Source organism: Eublepharis macularius, chromosome 12 (assembly GCF_028583425.1).
Source record: "Eublepharis macularius isolate TG4126 chromosome 12, MPM_Emac_v1.0, whole genome shotgun sequence".
Classification (NCBI taxonomy): domain Eukaryota; kingdom Metazoa; phylum Chordata; class Lepidosauria; order Squamata; family Eublepharidae; genus Eublepharis; species Eublepharis macularius.
In genome coordinates, this window is record NC_072801.1 from 17,780,830 (window position 1) to 17,798,937 (window position 18,108).

The window sequence follows — 18,108 nt, forward strand, 5'->3', positions numbered from 1 at the left end:
ATGTTATGCATTCTAATTTTACATAAAAATCATTAGAAGTGTATAAATTACTTCTGTCCTCAGAACAGTACTGTGCATTTATTCTCCACTTAGAGATCAGTCACTTATCCTCAGAACTACATTTCCCGAAACGTTTCAAGATCATGCGCAGAGACCCAGCCAGTAATCCGGTCCCTAAAACTCGCTGGGATTTGTAACTCCTTGAGTAACCAGAGGCGCAGTCGCCGACGTACACTTTAAAAGGAGAGCTTGCCGCGCAATGATCGCTGGGAGTTGTGGTTCTTCTGTTGCCGGGGTGGCGGGGTAAAGACCTAGAGAAGAAGGAAGCAGAGTTTTCCCATCTTCCACTGCCACGTTTTCGCTAACCCTCCTGGGAAATGTAGTCCCTACAGCGTAGGTGGCCTTAACTCGAAGGAAGGACCGGCAAGCTGCGGAACTACCAAAATGTCCGCCGCGCGTGCGGGAGGACAGGGGAAGGAGCGTACGGCAGCTGAGGGAGGCCATACTGCGCAGGGCCGTCGGGGCGGTGGGCGCACGCGGAGTGGCTCGAGCGAGTGCTGAGTCGCCGCTGGTGCGTTCCCGGCCGCCGCCGCCGCCCGCCGTCCCTGCCCGGGGCCTCGGGAGACCCCTTGCGCGGGAGCGCAGCGCCAGAGAGGCTTGTGGCGGGCGCGCCATGGAGGCAAACGGCAGCGGGAGCAGCAGCGATTCGGCGCCCGACTGCTGGGATCAGGCGGACCTCGAGCCGGGCAGCGGCCCTGCCGCCACCGCCGCCGCCCCGGCCGCCGAGGAGGAGGAGGCGGCGCCCTGCCCGGCCTCCTCGCTGGACGCGGACGAGCAGCAGCTGCTGGGCGCGGCCTTCAGCCGGCACCTCAACGTCAACGCCAAGCCCTTCGTGCCCAACGTCCACGCCGCCGAGTTCGTGCCGGCCTTCCTGAGGGGCGGCCCGGCCTCCGCGCCCGCCCCGGGCCTGCCGCCGCCGTCGCCCCCGCCGGGCCTGCCGCCGCCCGCCCCGACCCTGGGTGAGCCAGCGAGCGGCCTGGCGGTTTCCGCGGGAGAGAGGCGGTGGGGTGTTTTAACTCGGGTCGGGGCCGGAGGCACCTGCTCGCCGTAGCCGCGGGTGGGGCGGGTAACGTCGGAATGGGCGCCCTCGTGTCTGCAGCGCGCTAGCAGACGCGGGTACACCTTTTTCAAGGCCATTCCCACGTCTGAGCGTTCTGTCTCGTGTCTTGCCACCCGTGTTCAAACACAGTGAGCTGTTCTTTTTTTAAAAAAAAAACTGCCACGTCCGAATGGTCAGGTTCGCCACTGGCCAATATTTCAGAGATTATAGTTTTTATATATATATATATATATATATATCCCATGATTGAACGTTAAGCTTTTGTTTGGTGCTCGGATTACTGGTAAATCAAGATGGGTAGCCGTGTTTGTCTGTCTGTAGCAGTAGAAAAGAGCAAGAGTCCAGTAGGACCTCTAAGACTAACAAAATGTGGCTCACGAAAGCGTATACCCTACCACAAATTTTGTTAGTCTTAGAGGTCCTACTGGACTCTTGCTCTTTTCTACAGATTACTGGTGTTTTTAAAAAGTGGGCTAATGTTGAGAGACTCTAGAAGTTGTGAGTGTTTTAATATCCCCAAGTCAATGTTTAACCTGTATTTTGTGCTCAGATGGGGACAGATGTTTTTAAAAGGCTCGAGTCCAACAGGTCTTCCTCATGTTCCGGACAGTGGAAGAGGACTTCCTCCTAAGACTTGCTCGTTTATAATGTGTTCACAAGAGTTTTACAAGCGCGGCATGATTGCGGGGTGTTGGCAAAGTTTCTGTCACCTGCCAGCCTCTCCTTGTAAGCCTCATTTGAACTTAAATGCGGAAGAAGGAACCCTGTTGGGTCAGACCAGGAGTCCAGCTAGGCTTGCAAACCTGCTTCACGCAGTGGCCAACCGGTTTCCCCGCTGGCCCAACAAACTTGGGTATAAAGGACAAGACCTCCCCTGCTGATATTGATAGGGGCCTACTTCTGAGTAAATCTGTTTCGGATCAGGGTGTTTGATTGGAAAAGAATTAACAAAAATCTGTCGCTTCTTTTTCGCTCCCCCCCAGAAGTTATAAAGGAGTTTATACTGCTCCTGGCTGGAGTTAGAATTCTACTTCTTAAGGTGCAGTCCTATCCATGTAAATGCTGGCTTCAGTGTGACCCCCTCCCCAAGCCGTTTGCAATTTTAGGCTGGAAAATATCCTGGTAAAGAGAGGCAACTTTAACAAAAATTCCTTGGCAAATCTGAACTTTAAGGAGTGGGAAATTGGAGCAAGACTGCGTGTGTGAGTGTGCACAGAGAACAAGGAGGTGAGATAAATGTTAACATTTAAGATGATGTGAGCTGCCCTGAGCCCATTCGTGGGGAGGGTGGGATATAAATCAAATCAATAAATAAATAACAATGCCCACCTCCTATTGTGGCTTTTGACATTTGCAGGTCCAGGAGTGTGGCAGTGTGTGTTGGATAGCGGTTGGGGGACAAGGCTATAAAGGGGGGGGGCTATATGGGAGTTGTGTTGGTGAGGGGGTTTGAAGATAAAGGGAAGTGGACCTAGAAAACAGCCGCTTTGGATGTGCTTACAGGAAGTGGCCATAGGTGACTCTGGAGGCTTTAAATATTTTGTTCTGAGTAGCAAAGCAAAGCCGTGCCAGCCCTGGCCAGATGTGGCTGGGGCAGGTAGACATGGAGAGTGACTCAGAGGACCTCGAATGCTGTGAAGCAGGGCTGGGAGGCGGAATTTGCCTAAACCGGCTGAGGGAACAGCCCTTTGATGAAAAGGCAAGTTTTCACTCGGGGTAGCTGCAATGAAAGAGGGCCATGGAGACCTATTGAGCACACTAGCCAGTTAAGTTACATTTTTGAAGAAATTGTCACATTTTATTCTGCCCCTTCATCCAAGGAGCTTGGGATAGCATATGTTATTCTCCCGGCTCCTGTTTCATCCTTGAGGTGAGAGAGGCACAACAAAATAAGGTCCGTGTCCCCCATGATTGAGTGGATATTTGCACTCTGGGCTTGCTGGTCTAGGTCTAGATGTTCCGTCCACTGCATCGTACTGTGTTTCATCCTCTTCGCTGTACGCGCGGGAACAGTGTGTGCAAAAGTTACAGGATGTTTATACGTTTGAGAAGCAAGAGAAATGATGTACCCGAGGCACTGACCCGTCTGGTTTCTTACCTGTGTGTGTTCATTAATTTTAAACGGCTGACTGCATTTCTAAGGCGTCTGCATGGGTATGATGTCAGGCTGGCAGAAGTTTGATTAACGTGCAGGATTCTAAACAGTTCTTCCATTTGGACGTCAAGAGGTTCCTGTTGGTTCCGCAAACAGTCCACATGTGCAGCTAATACATATGTATTACCCAGTGGGCAGCAGAAGCCCTGGTAGAGTTACCAGACTTCTGAAGTTACTCTTGGGGCACCCTTTTGGCTCTCTAGTGCTTGGCATTTGATTTAACTTAAGCTAATTGGTAATTAGATTCATGCTGACATTTGCCTTATAGATGGACTGTGTAAATACTGTGTTCATGCCTAAAATGCCAGGTAACACTCTTGGCAGCTTTCTTCGGCATTGCCATTGTTTATTTTTACCTTCTTTTGAATCTTGGCATTTCCTGTAATGGATGCCTGTTTCACACTGGAGTGGGCAAGGTGAATATTTCAGTTCCTGAAGTGAATCCTGAAGATAATTTGGAACATGGAAACCACGAGTTGTAAAAACTTTCTACTTCTGCTCCAGGTTTGCAACATTTTATGTGAAGACCTTCTTTAGAATAACTTACACTTTCTTTGAACCTTTCCTGTCCCTTTTACTCAGTTCAGCAAGAGAGTTGGCTACAGTTTCTTAGCGAACGATCTGAGTGGTTGTGTGAGCTAACCAGGCTGGGGCCTGTCTTAATACACGCCTCTAATCTGAAATGGATTCCTGTTTTGTGGACCTGAGTTAACCTCGCACTTTAGATATGCAGATTGCTGTAATCTCGATGAAATCACACAACGGTATTGTAATTGTATGCATTTGCTATCAGAACTTGTGCATGTTTGCAAGCATGACTGACTTTGGGAGTACACCCCATTAAATTCAGGGCGGTTTATGACTGACTGAATAGCTGCTTTAGTGATACCCCTGTGGCACGTAAGAGTTGCTTGTGGGTGGCCAAGCAGGGAACGTTTTGTCAACTGGAAGGGAATAGAATCCTTTTTTTCTTTTTTCCGTTTCAGGCTGTCATTGTGCCCCAAATGACTGACCTAGGTATGTGCAGGCAGACCACTGAACTTGTAGCGTTATAGGCAAGGCCGAAGCACATGCGGAGGATTTCAACCTTAAGTTGCCTGTAAGCCTATTCATTTAAAATATTTCTGCGCCACCTCTTCAGAATCCTGCTTGAAGTGGTTTACTGTTAAAAAAACACACTATTAAGAACACAAACCACTAGACCTGAACAGTGTCAAAACTCTCTATAATACAGAAGCAGACCATGAAAAAGCTGATAAGAGAGCCTAGCTATCTAGATAAGAGAGCCAAGCTTTCAACACTAACTTAGCTGGAAAACTTTCTTGCTCTTTCACCTACAAAATTTTGGCCCATAAAAAGTATCACTCATCTGTTTGTGCGTCTTTTCTTTTTTGGTGCCCTCAAGTTGCAGCCAACTTACAGTGACTCCAGGATAAGAGATAGTTAGATGTGGTTTGCTGTTGCCTGCAACCCTGACCTTCCTTGGTGGTCTCCCATCCAGTTAGTAACCAGGGCCAATTCTGCTTAGCTTCCAAGATCTGGTGAAATAGGGCTACCAGGACCTCGGTTAGGACTTGTGCGGCATGCCTTGCATCAGATCCCTTATATTTTTCCACACACTTCCTCCCAGGAATTCATCTGGCATATGATTTTTCCCCTTTATTTTATCTTCACAACAACCTCAAGATATTGTTGGGGCTGAGAGATAATGTCTGCGCCAGGATCAACCAGTGAGCTTCATGAGTGAAGGAAGACTTAAATGCAGGTCGCCCCAGACTTAGTTCTCATTTTGTAACCCCCTTGCTACGCCAGTTGAGTAGCGAGTGCTGTGGTCTCTGAACGTTTGTATTCTTTCGTCATCTGTAAAGGTGGACTTGGTTTCACTGACTGGTTCTAAAACTTGGTATGTCTGTAGTCATAGGTGTCCTGTTCCCAGGGAAAAGATGAAAATGGAACATCTCTATCAAGAAGGCCTAGTGTAAAATGTTCTTCATATTATCAGCTGACAGGCAGCCAAGCCCCACCTCTGATAGAATGGTCACACGCTGGAGCATTTTTTGGATTGGGAAATACGTTCCTAGCGGCAGTCAGACTGCACTACACGTAACAGAATGCAGAGCTGTAGGAATTTTCCCCTCAGACCAGTATTATTCAACCTTTCCAGACCCGTAACCCATTTTTTAATTTAACTGTCTTTTATCATCTCTGCCTGCCTGCTTTTTAATGCTGTTTCATTCACCCCCCATGCCATCTTTTTTTGTGCTGCTTAAAAAAATCCTAAACACAATGGTGGTTCCTTGGTTTGAACCATTTGTGGATCCCAGGCTAATGCTTTAAACATGAATCCTTGGGTGGTAGATGCAGTCTTCCATCAGCATATAGGATTATCTTTGCACACGTTGCATGCAAGATGTGTTTAGTGGTATTTTGATTGCATTCGTGGTCAGGGGTTTAATCTTCAAGTATTCAGTATCGATGTTGCTGAAATGTTGCACGTTGTCAGATATCTTGTACAGAGATAGTGACAGATATATTCCATTTAATATCTTGGTGGTTAAAATCGAAAGATACCGATTCAAGCATAGCTGAATCTATTTACCAACAATTCTCTAGCCTTGGTGTTACATGCAGCTTCCTCAAACAGATTTATTTCACAAAATGTCTGTGCCACTTTGTCATAAAAGCTGTTGAAGGAGTCCTCAACCGGGAAAAAGACTCTAATAAAATATAATAAAATGGCCATAAAACAAGAAGCAAGCATAGAAATAAACACTGTAAGTTTGATACTTGATAGATTTGCTGGATTAAATGGGACTTACACCAAGTAAGTATATATTAGACCATGGTCTTGATTTCCTATCTCGGGTTGTATCTCCTGAATGTTGCTTCAAAGAGCTGAAGGTGTATCAGATTCAATCTTTCCCAATATAGGCCGGGCCATGCTAGTTGAAGTCGGTAACTTCAAGCATCTGTAGATTTAAAAAAAAATTATCTTGGGACAACCAGCAGATTTATCCTTAAGTAAGCCACGTAATTAAAGGTCTGTTCCTCCTACATTCCAAGGATTGTCCACCCAGGCTAAATCACTCGGGGGGGGGTCATGTTTTGCAAACGGTTCTAGAGCAGTGGCATTAGTGAGAAATGGGTGTGCCTAGGTAGACAAGGCAGATTCCTAGGAGTGGCCTGTGACTGCTCCCCCACACCCTTGCAGTGAATAAGGGTTGGGGAGAAGCATCAGCCTGCTTCCAATAGCGACTGGATGTGAGTAATGCAGCTTGGGAGTTTGTACATCCTTCAGTGATTTGGCAGTTTACCTGAGGTTGGGAAAGCTTGTGTTTTGGGACAAGCTTTCAGTGTGCACTCCCTCTCTTGGGGATTTTCAAGCCGAGGACCTGATTCCTTCTTTCTTGCCCCGTCTCTAAACAGCCCATGGCAACAGAGCATGCCTTCTGGATAGACCTCCTTAACTTTGGAGTTAGGAGTTGCATCATCTGCTCTCTTTGAACCCAGTTGACTGCTCTTGTACTTCTTCTTTATTCTGTGTAACTGGCCTCTTCCCCCCCCCCCAGCCTACCCAGGTGCGCTACTTCTTTGGTTCTTTCTAGTAAAGGTTAGTTCTTAGTTGCCTTTTGGGTGGGCCTAGACCTTTTTTTAAAAAAATCTCAAGGAGCCTTCTTGACAAAGTTCAAAGGACCTTGTAAAATTGGCACTCTACTGGTTGTTGTTGTTGTTGTTGTTGTTGTTGTTGTTGTTGTTGTTGTTCTGAGGGTCTAGACTAGTGGTTTTTAGCATTTAATCTTCTACAGCCTCCCAATCATGCACTGATGTTGAATTCTGCTCCCTTCTTTATATATTTTCTTAAAATATTTATATGCTGCCTTACCTGCCGAGCACTGTGACTCAAGGCAGCTTACGAAAATAGTGGCGCTCAGATAATAAAATATACAAGAAAAACATGGCGACATGGCTTTCTCTCAAGATATTCTCCTTACGAAATTCACCACAAAAAGACCACCTAAAAAAGAACAGCCTTATGTTTCTCGTGGAAGGAGGATAGCACGGAGGGGCCGTCTCCAAGCAAGATGGGGCCCTTGCTGCAGCTGAACTGTCAACTTAAAGGGAAGGTCCAACCAGGAGAGGGTCCTGAGAGGAGCTGAGTTGTTGAACAGGCTTATAACAAGTAAGCAAGTTCTTTAAAAGCATAAAGCATCACTCCAGACAAAGAAACAATGTTTTTATTGGTACCTTTATGATAAGCAGATTCTGGGCATATGTTCAGTTAGGCCATTGAGCATATTAGAGCAGTTCCTTGGTGGAACAGGCTTCCTCTGTTGGTGGTGGACTCTCCTTCTTTGGAGGTTTTTAAGGAGAGGCCAGATGGTAATCTGACAGCAGTGATGATTCTGTGACTCAGTTCGAATTTAGGTAGATCTGGAGAGGGAGGGCAGGAAGGGATGAGCCAGCGCTAGGCTCTCGTGGCCCTTTCTTATATGTCGGCATAATGCTGATGGCCATTTTGAGATCAGGAAGGAATTTTCCTCCAGACCAAATTGGCTAGGGATCCTGGAGGTTTTTTGCCTTCCTCTGGGCATAGATCAGTGGGAGAGTGGGGAACTGTGCATTTACTGCATTGCTCGTGGGGTTGGACTAGATGAGCCTTAGAGTTCCTTTCAGCTCTGTGTTTCTATGGTCCTGTGATGGCCATCAGACAACTCTTTAGTGCTGGGCTTGATTCCTTTTTCTACATGTCATTTTTTAAAAAGACCCGGGAAAGAATATTGCAATTTTTATCCTTGAAACGGGGGTGAGCAGTAGAAAACAACTCTTCTGCTGGCTGTCTGAAGCTATTACAAGCATGCTGCTGTGAAGGCCTTCTGCAGCACAGATCTGCAGGGGAGGAAATGAGCCACACATGGAATGGCATGAGCGTTTTGACTGACACTTCAGGCAGGGTTTTGTGAGGAGATGCATTACGTAGAAAAGAGACTGGAAGAGATGTAAGTAAAAAGCAAGTACTGATTTTTGCTCTGCAGCTCCCCATCTAATCCTGAATCTGGTGAGATGGGTGGTTGAATAAGGATGCCTTCTGGTTCGGATGTTGAAAACTATTTGTTGTGACCAACCAAATGCTTAATGATTGATGGGTGCTAAGGAGTGAAGACAGATTGGGTACAGTACCTTTGTGATTAGATCACATGGGCAGGCCAGCTGGGGTGGTCTTACAAGGCTTTGTTCTCCCCAACCAGTTCTAGTTATTCTTCTTCAAGATGCTTACCCAGGTTCAGAGAAGCTTCTCATTACAATTCCACCATCCTCTACATGCATCCTTCAGTTGTCCCAACAGAAAGCTGGACTTCAGCCTGCAAGGTGCTGTTAAAGTTCCAGTTCAACCAGTGATACCAAAATAATGCTTCTGGGCAAAGGCAAAGTTTGTCATCTCAACCCACTCCCTGTTTGCCTTGAGGATAATTAAATGTTTGGCATTCTGTCCTTGTCTTCTCCTGATTCTGTGTGAAGCTTTAATTATTGCTTATTATTTACTTGGCAAAGTGGTGCTTAGAAAGGAAACAAAAAGGGTTGTGCCAGTCAGCTGTAAGCCAACAGAATTCATTGAGGATTTATCGTCTTGCTGCTTGTGAAACACTTTCAGTGAATGTTGTTACAAATGAGGTTCCTACATGCTTTCCAAGAAGTGCCAGCAAGGTTCGGTGAGCCCTCCAGCCATATAATACCAGGCTCTCGTCATGGTTGCCCTTCGGTGGTTATTGCAGAACTCCTTTTGGTTTCTGCTAAAACGTTTGCTTTCCCCCCAACATGCTATTGAAATCTTTCAGGCGCTTGCCGCACTTCCACTATACCGTAAGCAGAATTTCATTTGAGCGAGGGCTGTGCATGAGGCCCTGAGCTCAGTGGCTGCCCAAGCTCAGCTAGTTATCCGAAGAAACTCTTCCTCAGAGCATGTGCAGAACACACTGCGCCCACCCCACCCCCAGGAAACTAGCCCCACACATATGAGACCACGAGGAGGTCTTAAGGGATGCCTGTCGGGTACTGGGAAGTTGTACGATCTGTTGTTCTACGTATTAATCCCGGATGGTAACGCTTTAACAGTATGTAGGCAGGTCAGTGTGTAAGCCAGAGTAGTATGTAACCTGAAATTTCTGTATGATTTCCAGGCTTGCTTTTCTGCTTTTCCTATCATTGAGATCTTAAAAGGGTTGGGAAAATTTCAGGCACACTTTTAAAAAATCTCATACCAGTGCTTGGCTATTTGAATTTTGCTTAACCTTAATAGCAGAATTGGCTCCAAGAAACTAGATAAATTTTCTGGCTCAGAGTTCTCCAGGATAGGATCTTTATTTTTGTTTCAGCATTCTCTTAAATTGCATGATAGAGGGTGATCATAAACTTTTTTAAAAGTCTGGTTCCAGTTTGAGGCTGTGTTTCTATCAAGATCATCACCTCCTTTACTTGGCATTTAATACTAGTCATGTGTCCTATTCATCTCTGAAATTCTTAAGGGCCAGTCTGGAATGCTGTGTTCCTGTAATTGCTGCTCCATGTTATTATCTGAAAAATGTGTATTAAGCATTACAGATCCATTGTTGCAGTTGGGAGCCATTTCTTAGTCACATGAAGCTTAACTAATTAGAACTATACATTAAATGTTTAAAGTCCCTTTACCTTGGAATGTAGGTTTCCAATGTTCAGATATAAGCAAACAGATCTTTTCCGTCTTAGTCATAAACATGTGAGTTAGCTTTTTCATAGCTGCATTTTGTTTATATAATATTTGAGTTGATGGTATAGTATTTTTGTTTTTCTTTCAATATCCTTGCTGAAGATGGGTGTGTGTTGTGTGTAGTCTTGTTCCCAAATACACAGAACAAAACTGAAGAAAAAGACCATTTTCTCTAGACCAATACCTTGGATGTCACTACTGGAACAACGATATTACAGTCTAGAGAAAGAGATCTTTATTGTGTCCTGAAAGTTAAGTGGCTTTTTTCCAGCAGGTCCCGTATATGCCTGTAGGAAATGGTGTTGCTTAAATAATAACTTTATATTGCACTGTGTCTTGGTTTGCCCAGAGAACTTAACAGTATCTGAGCAAACTGTGAGTAACTTTCTGTTTTCTTGTATGAGAAGGCAGCCATGGAAATGGGTCGAGAACTAGTATATATCCACAGCTGCTTCGCTAGTTGGTCTACATCTGTCTGCTGCTCACCAGACAGCCTGAAAGAGAAGAGAACCGGTTGTCTTTCACTTTTACTATGAATAGCAATCCTGTGCACAATTACCTAGCAGCAGGGCTTTTTTTCAGCTGCAAAGCAGGGGAACGGAGTTCCGGAAACTCTTGAAAATGGTCACATGGCTGGTGACCCCGCCCCCTGATCTCCAGACAGAGGGGAGTTGAGATTGCCCTCCACACCGCTCAGCGGCGCGGAGGGCAATCTAAACTCCCCTCTGTCTGGAGATCAGGGGGTGGGGCCACCAGCCATGTGACCATTTTCTCTGAGAGCAACCCACTGAGCTTCACCACCTCTTTTCCCAGGAAAAAAAAGCCCTGCCTAGCAGTAAGCCCGGTTGCCCACCGTGGGACAGGCTCCCGAGTAAATATGTATCAGCTTACACACCGAAGCTTCCTTGCCTTGAAGCAGAGTTTGCTTGCCACAAGCAGGCAGCCGCAGGTTTAACAGGCCTACTCATGTGCTAATGCATGTGCCAGAGTTTTCCTTCCTCCTACAGAATGGAAAACTCCTCTGCTTTATTGTTTCTGTTGCAGGCAACAAAGCCTAGAAGAGGTTATGCAGTAATCACAAATTTAGCACAGCAGAATACTTTGGGTAGATAATTTTTCCCTGATTCAGCAAAGGTCTGTCTGAGAGTGGATGTCATTTTTGAATATGTAAAGATCCTGGCCTTCTGCTTGTACTTTCAGCTTATGCATATGATCTTTAGATCATTAGGCCAAATGATATATATTGGGTCCCTATATCAGAATCAAGTTGCTTGTGAATCTTTATAAAGCAGGAGGATGAGACAAGGCATTTAATGTTCATGAACTTTTCCCAAATGTTTTTTTTCTGCTGCAACTGGTCAGGAATTCGGAAGTAAACTCTGCTGGGGGTAAATATGCTTGAGAATAAGCAGTTTGGGAAGGGAAGCACAGTGGAGAAGGAATCATGTAGTAGTAGTAGTAGTAGTAGTAGTAGTAGTAGTAGTAGTAGTAGTAGTAGTAGCAGCAGCAGCAGCAGTAATATTCGATTTATATACTGCCCTTCAGGACAAGTTAATGCCCACTCAGAGCGGTTTACAAAGTATGTTATTATTATCCCCACAACAATCACCCTGTGAGGTGGGTGGAGCTGAGAGAGCTCCAGAGAGCTGTGACTGACCCAAGGTCACCCAGCTGGCTTCAAGTGAAGGAGTGGGGAATCAAACCGGGCTCTCCAGATTAGAGTCCCGCGCTCTTAACCACTACCCCAAACTGGCTCCTGTCTTTTGCATGCCCCCTGGAAAGGAACTATGGCTTAGTGGTAAAACATCTGTTTGGTGACCAGAAGGTCCGGTGTTTGTTCCCTGGCACCTCCAATTGCAAGGTTCGGGTGAGTTGGCAATGTAAAAGTCTCCGCTCGAGACCTGCAGAGCTGCTGCCAGTCAAAATAGATCATCTTGGCCTTTATATGATCATTGGTCTGATTCAGTATAAGGCCGGTGTGTGTGTGTTGTGCCCCCCCCCCACTTCATGTGAAACTGACATGGCCCAGTTTGGATTGGGTAGCTGTTGAGTCTTTTTTTGGCCAAGCTCAGAGTACCTGGAAATCTTAAAAAGCCGCAGCCCTGAACTGTACCAGACCTTTTGCCCATCGAGGTCAGAGTGATCTGTTTTTGGCTGGCATGGGCTTTGCAAGAGCACTCTCCTGGTTCCTGTTGATTGAAGATGCCAGAGATTGTATCTGGGCTTTTCTGCTTGCAAATCATATATGCTCTAATGCTAAACCTTCGCCAGTTTGCAGAATTTATTTCAGGGATGGTGGCCAAACTGTGTTCTTCAGCCTCAGTGCCTTCTTTTAAAACTTTTTTTTTCATTTCACAATATCAATAATAACAAAGAAACCTATAGCTACTGTAAATGCCCCCCCCTGCCACTATGTTGCTTGTTCACATCATTAGTAAATATAAATGTGTACTTCAGTGCACAGAAAATCCAAAAAGTCTTGGTGCAGCAATAGGGTATGTAATAGAGAGTAATTCCTACTCCACTTGCATCTAGGTCAGAAAATGTAGGGGGTTACTCTGAGTCAAGTGAATGATGATAGCAAAGAATTTCTGAAGTTACGTAAGTAGTGAGAATGGGTGGGGGGGCCAGTAAGAGAAAGTGAGACATAATTGGAGGGCTTGGGCAAGCCGAGCATGTAGCACATTTTGAAGCATTCAATTAGGCAAGGGTGAGATTAACTCCGTTGTGATTCATGCCAAAAGAATGGCCAGTGCCAATGGAAATGAGCACTTCAGAAACCAGAGTGAAACTTAATGCACTTCTGAATATTTGGACGCTGGATAATTTTTAATGAAGAACATGGAAAAGGTCGATGCGTGGCACTGTCAGTCACATAGACAAGGCCTTTCACTTTGATTGGAAGGACTGCCCCCAGTCATGTGTTAAGGTATAAGAAACTGCTGAAGTAAATGATGCATTTTATTTCAATATACAGTGTGCCAGACCAGAAGGTATGGGGGAAATTAAAGACAATGCAGAACTGAAGATAATATTATCTGTATGAGAAAGACCACCAAAAAGTTAATTCTACCAGACTTCTTTTGGTTTGCTAAGAAGGTAGCTTCCTGAATGAGGAACAGGGAAAATGCAGTCCACTGTAGTATGTGTTGGGTTTCCAGAGAACAGTTGGTTTTGCTGTCACACAGAGTAGCAACTATTTTTTGGCAAAGTGTGGCTGCAAAAGTGAGGCAGCCAGGGCATAGCCACTGGCTGGGTAAGGCAGCTGGCGTTCATAATGCAGCCTCTTGGTGGGTGCAGGAATGGACTTCTCTGGGGAAAGGCTGTGCCTTTTGACCTTGTTTTGTGCACTGTCCACCTGTGAACGGGACGGTGATAGACGCTTGGGATAGTGACATTTGGTGTTGGCAGGAAGAAAGAAATTGAAAACAGATTAGCGCGAGGTGCTGCTGGAATAACTAGGTGTGACACCATAGGCTTGAGTTGCCAAAATAATATGAAACCTTCCTTCAATCATAATTCATGAGCTGGAAGTGGCTGAGGAGGATGAGAAGCAGGGAAACGGTAGACCGCCAGCTGAGCAGGCATCCAGGAAGACTTCTGCAGTTCTGCATCCTTTGGTGCACGACTTATCTGGAGAACTGTCTAGTTAGTTCACCCACTTGAGAGGACTAACATAAACTGGAACAGTTGGGGGGGTGCACGTGGAGTGCCTGCATAGTCAGATTTCATACCAGCCTCTGAAAGGACTAGATCTTAAACATAAAATTGCCTTGCTGGATCAGATTCAGGTCTGTCTAGTACAGCATCCGATGTCCAGGCAGTTGACCCTTGAAAGCCTTAAGAGGGGCATGAAAATAACTCCCCATCTGTTACTTCTTCCCAGCATCTGGTACTCAGAGGGGTATCTCTTTTCAGAACATTACATTTCTGTTTAGTTATCCTGGCTAAATAACTGCTGTATCCTATTCTCTTACACCTAAAATGCATCAGTTGTATTCTAGTAAAGGTGGGGTCGGTGATGAGGCCCTGTAAGTTATGAGTCCCTTGGTTTCCCCCCTCCCACCCCGAAGTTCTTCTTTTTTGTGAGCTGTTTGTCTAATGTTAGTGATATAAAAGAACTTGTGATGGCACTGGGGAGCCAACTCTTCCCTAGATTTGATTGTTAGTTTTTTTCAAGGTACGAGAACGTTTTTAACTTTTCTCTTTAGATGTATTGATAAGTTAGAGTATATACAAACCTTCAAGGAAGCCTTTCCCCCGTCTCTTCTCTCCTGTTCATCTTGGGGTGGGGCGAGCTGAGTTGTAATGTGGCGCTTGCCTTTGCACTGAAGAGAATATCTCTCTGCATTTCTTCTTACTGTCTCAGTGGCCACATTTTTACAAGCTCTTGGCTGATTTCAGTGCTTGGGAGGGTCTGACTGGTATCCCAGCCCCTTCCTGCATGGGCCAGGTAGTTGCTGATGTGATTGGCTGTGCTCTCGGTCTGGTATCATCTGACACATCGAAGAAGGGGCTGGCTTTGCTTCTCTTCTCCATCTCCAACTTTGCCTGGCCTGCATTCACCCTGCCTACTTGCTTGGGATGTTGGCATCCTGCCAGTGTGGCTTGCAGAGCTCTGTTTGAGCCTGAAATGCAAGCAAAATTGGAGCGAAGTGGCCGAGAGCCCGATTTATTTTGCAAATCCTCCCTATTGTCATCCAGTGGTGCTGCCAGAGTGGACAAGATGCACAGCCAAACATTTGTTGTTTCCATCTCCAACCCCAAATTGATTTTTTTTAAAATATGAGAAGTCAGCTTGTATTTCCCATATAGACAGGGCATTTCAGCATATGGAACTTGCTTGACCGCTTAGGAGCTGGTGTTTGTTTCTAATTGTGCAGCATTTTCTATACGGTTCCTTTTTTATACAGTTCGAAAACAAAGGTTCTGAACAGAATCCTGTCTTGCCAGCTTGAAAAAAATGCATAGTTAGGTGGTGATTTTCCATAACTAGTACATTGTGAGTGTTCAAGTTGAAATCTCAAGGATGGAAAAATATTTCCAGTTCCTAGTTCCCAGGCCAGGTTTGCAGAGCCTTGGAAACCAAGCATGTCTGTTAAAAGATTGCTTTTGGCTAGCATAAATGCTTCAGTTTTAACACCTATGTTCAAAGTACTTGGCTGTCTTAATTGGCATGTCGATATGGATATAGAAAATAAATTTGCATTCCACATTGCAGACAAGGTTACCTTTTTACAGGTGATAAATTGGGCTACTAGAAAAAAAACTCCAGTGGAAAGTATCCCAAATACTGACCTCACACTGTGCACATTTAAACAGATGTTTCTAGAGTCTTTTATGAATGGCCTCTTAAGCCTGGGATCTTCAAGGGTTCCAAGGGACAGGACAAAGCGAGGTTTGGGTTAGATCGAAACTCAGGAACTTTCCCCCCAGGGAGACTCATCTGTTTCTTTTTGTTGCCATGTTCCATCGGGTGAAGTCTTTTTCTGTTTCATTTGGCATTCCCTGAGTGAACCTTTCTTCCTGCCCAGTGTTTTAATTGTTTTTGCATTTTCCATGTATTTTTAGCTCTGATTTTAATTGTTTTAATGATTTTGTTTGTTTGTTCTAGTGGTGTTTAAAATGTGACTTTATGTTTTAACATTAGCTGCCTTGGGGGTCCTTATGAGGGCAGAAAGGCAGAATATAGGTTTTGTTCAATAAAAATAAATAAGCAGTGAAGGGAAGCATTTCCTTCACTTGTTTCTAGTTTGCATGTAATGGCTATTTAGTTCTTGTTTTTATCGATTTTAACTGTTCACCGCCCAGAGCCCCCTGGGGATGGGCGGTATATAAATTGAAATATAAATAAATAAATATTTGAGTTCTTGAACTTGCATTGCAGTTGTGTGTGGTATATGTTTCATTGTTGAATCTCTTTGTTTTCAAGGGGCATCTGCGGAATCTTCACAAGAGGACCCACCCTCATCTTGTGACGGTAATACATACGGAAAAAAACGATGCGGAGATAATTGTGTGAAACATACAATTACCAAACATTTGCTAAGCCTATTATTTGCTCTACTGGGACAGCTGAATTCCTGCTAAATATGTAATATGTTTCTGTTTCATTAGGACTGAACACTGCAGTCAGTATGGAAATCTCGGAACCCGTTGGTAAGAGAAATTATGCTATGTGGCAAGAAATCTTGTTTGGATAGCACTGGCCTGACTCTATTATATGTGTGTAATTGAAAGCTCAGCCGTTTTGTTACAAAAGGAAGGGTGGCTAATTTTTTCTTTACTTTTAAATTTTATTAACATACAGTTATGCATAATCAGAACCAGTATACAGAGCAAACAAAATCTCCAATTCACATATTAAAAACAAGTGAAGGAATGCACAGTTATAGTAGTTTCTTATCTAATCATTTCTAACAGGTTAAGGGTTTTTTAAAAATGCAGCCAATTCTGGCCAATTTTTGCCATCTCAAATATTCTTATAATTTTGAAGTGCTATTAGTTTGATTATTACTTGCTCTTCTGTCTTAAACCTCAACAAAAGTTTATACATTTTAGAAATAACGTGTTCATCATTTGTACAGAGTGCAATTTCAAATTCAGTTTTAGATTGCTCAAAGTCATATTGACTCTTATCTCGTTTAAATCTCTCTGAGATTTGGATATAGGGAAACCACTGGCAAGCATGCCCTTCTGTTACTAAATCCTCTCTTGATTTAATTTTAACTTGACCTTGAGAAAATTCCAACAAGTCATGAAAAGTTAACCATTTAGTTATACTCATCATTCCCCTTCTAAAATGAGCTTCTTGTGATGATAACCAAAGATATTTTCGAACAAAAACTAGGTTTCCATACTCTTAAAATGGCATGCCTTACATAATGATTATTAAACTCTGCATTGGCCTTAACTTTGTCATACCATAGATACCCATGCCTCCCAAATTTTAAGTTGTGCCCTTCAAGGTCCAATTGTCTTCTGTTTTTTAACATCATTCATTCCTTCATCCAAACCAAACAGTTGCCCGCAAAGTATAATCTCAAATCTGGTAGACCCAAACCTCCTCTTTCTTTTGTATCCTGTAGAACCTTACGTTTAACCCTTGGTTTTTTGCCTTGCCATATAAATCTTGATATATCCTTCTGCCATTGCTTACATGCTATTTGTTTGATTATTGATAACAATTCCCACATCTTTAGGAACCGTTTTGATTCCCCAGCCAACGTCTGTTGTTTCCAATAATGTGCAAAACCCATTACAGGGTGACTATTATGTACGCAGATTGAACAATTCTGAAACTGGGCACTGAAATATAATTGCATTAACTCTTGTAACCCGTTTCAGAATTGTAATTTTCTTCTTTTTAAGTTGTATTTCCAACAAACAACTCGCCTCCTATCTAAAGGTAGGGTATCTGTTTTCACAGGCCAGTCGAACCTGAGTACTGCTACTTGCTTGGAGTGCAAGTAAACTAGCCATCATAAACAGCTTGATCCTTGAATTTTGCTTGCGTTTCTCCCTTTTCCAAAATTGTAATCTCCATGAATCATAGCTTGATTGCTGTTTTGCAAAAATAATACCCCAGTTAGAACACTGTTTTAAATTACAGAGCCTCTCAAGTCAGTGGAACAAAATCAGAAAAACTGGAAATTGCAACAGTTAACTGCTTAGAAGTAAAACACTGCTGCTTTTTCAAGCCCTGTTAAGTTTTTCTTTCCGGGGGGGGGGGGGTGGCAACTAGAAGGCTTTGTCCCATCTTTGACCAAGTGCTTTTTAAAACTAAACTTCAGTAGAAAATGGAGAAACTGAAATGTCCCCAGAAGATTCATGGGACCACAAAGAAGCCCTGGAGCCTGAACTAGGAGGGGGACCTTCCGGAGATGCGGGACCTGTTGAGGAGGGTACCCAGGAGATGATGGAGGAAGAGGAGGAGATACCAAAGCCCAAATCCATGGTAGCGCCACCAGGTGCTCCAAAAAAAGAACATGTAAATGTAGTATTCATTGGGCATGTAGGTAAGTTGCCGATAACTGTCGGGAAAGGGAGCGGGGTTCTGATAGTCAGAAGGAAGCCTTCTTCAGTGCTTCC

General features: G+C 44.3%; 1 protein-coding gene across 1 annotated transcript in view; it reads left to right on the forward strand.

Annotated features, from left to right (window-relative positions):
• The first annotated feature begins 524 nt into the window (after positions 1-524).
• Positions 525-18,108, forward strand: part of GSPT1 (G1 to S phase transition 1) — a 35,782-nt gene continuing 18,198 nt past the window's right edge. The window contains exons 1-4 of the mRNA XM_054993353.1: positions 525-1,019; positions 15,950-15,997; positions 16,135-16,176; positions 17,811-18,035. Coding sequence (XP_054849328.1) covers positions 674-1,019; positions 15,950-15,997; positions 16,135-16,176; positions 17,811-18,035 — 661 coding nt within the window. The 5' untranslated portion in view covers positions 525-673. The remainder of the gene's footprint in view (positions 1,020-15,949; positions 15,998-16,134; positions 16,177-17,810; positions 18,036-18,108) is intronic.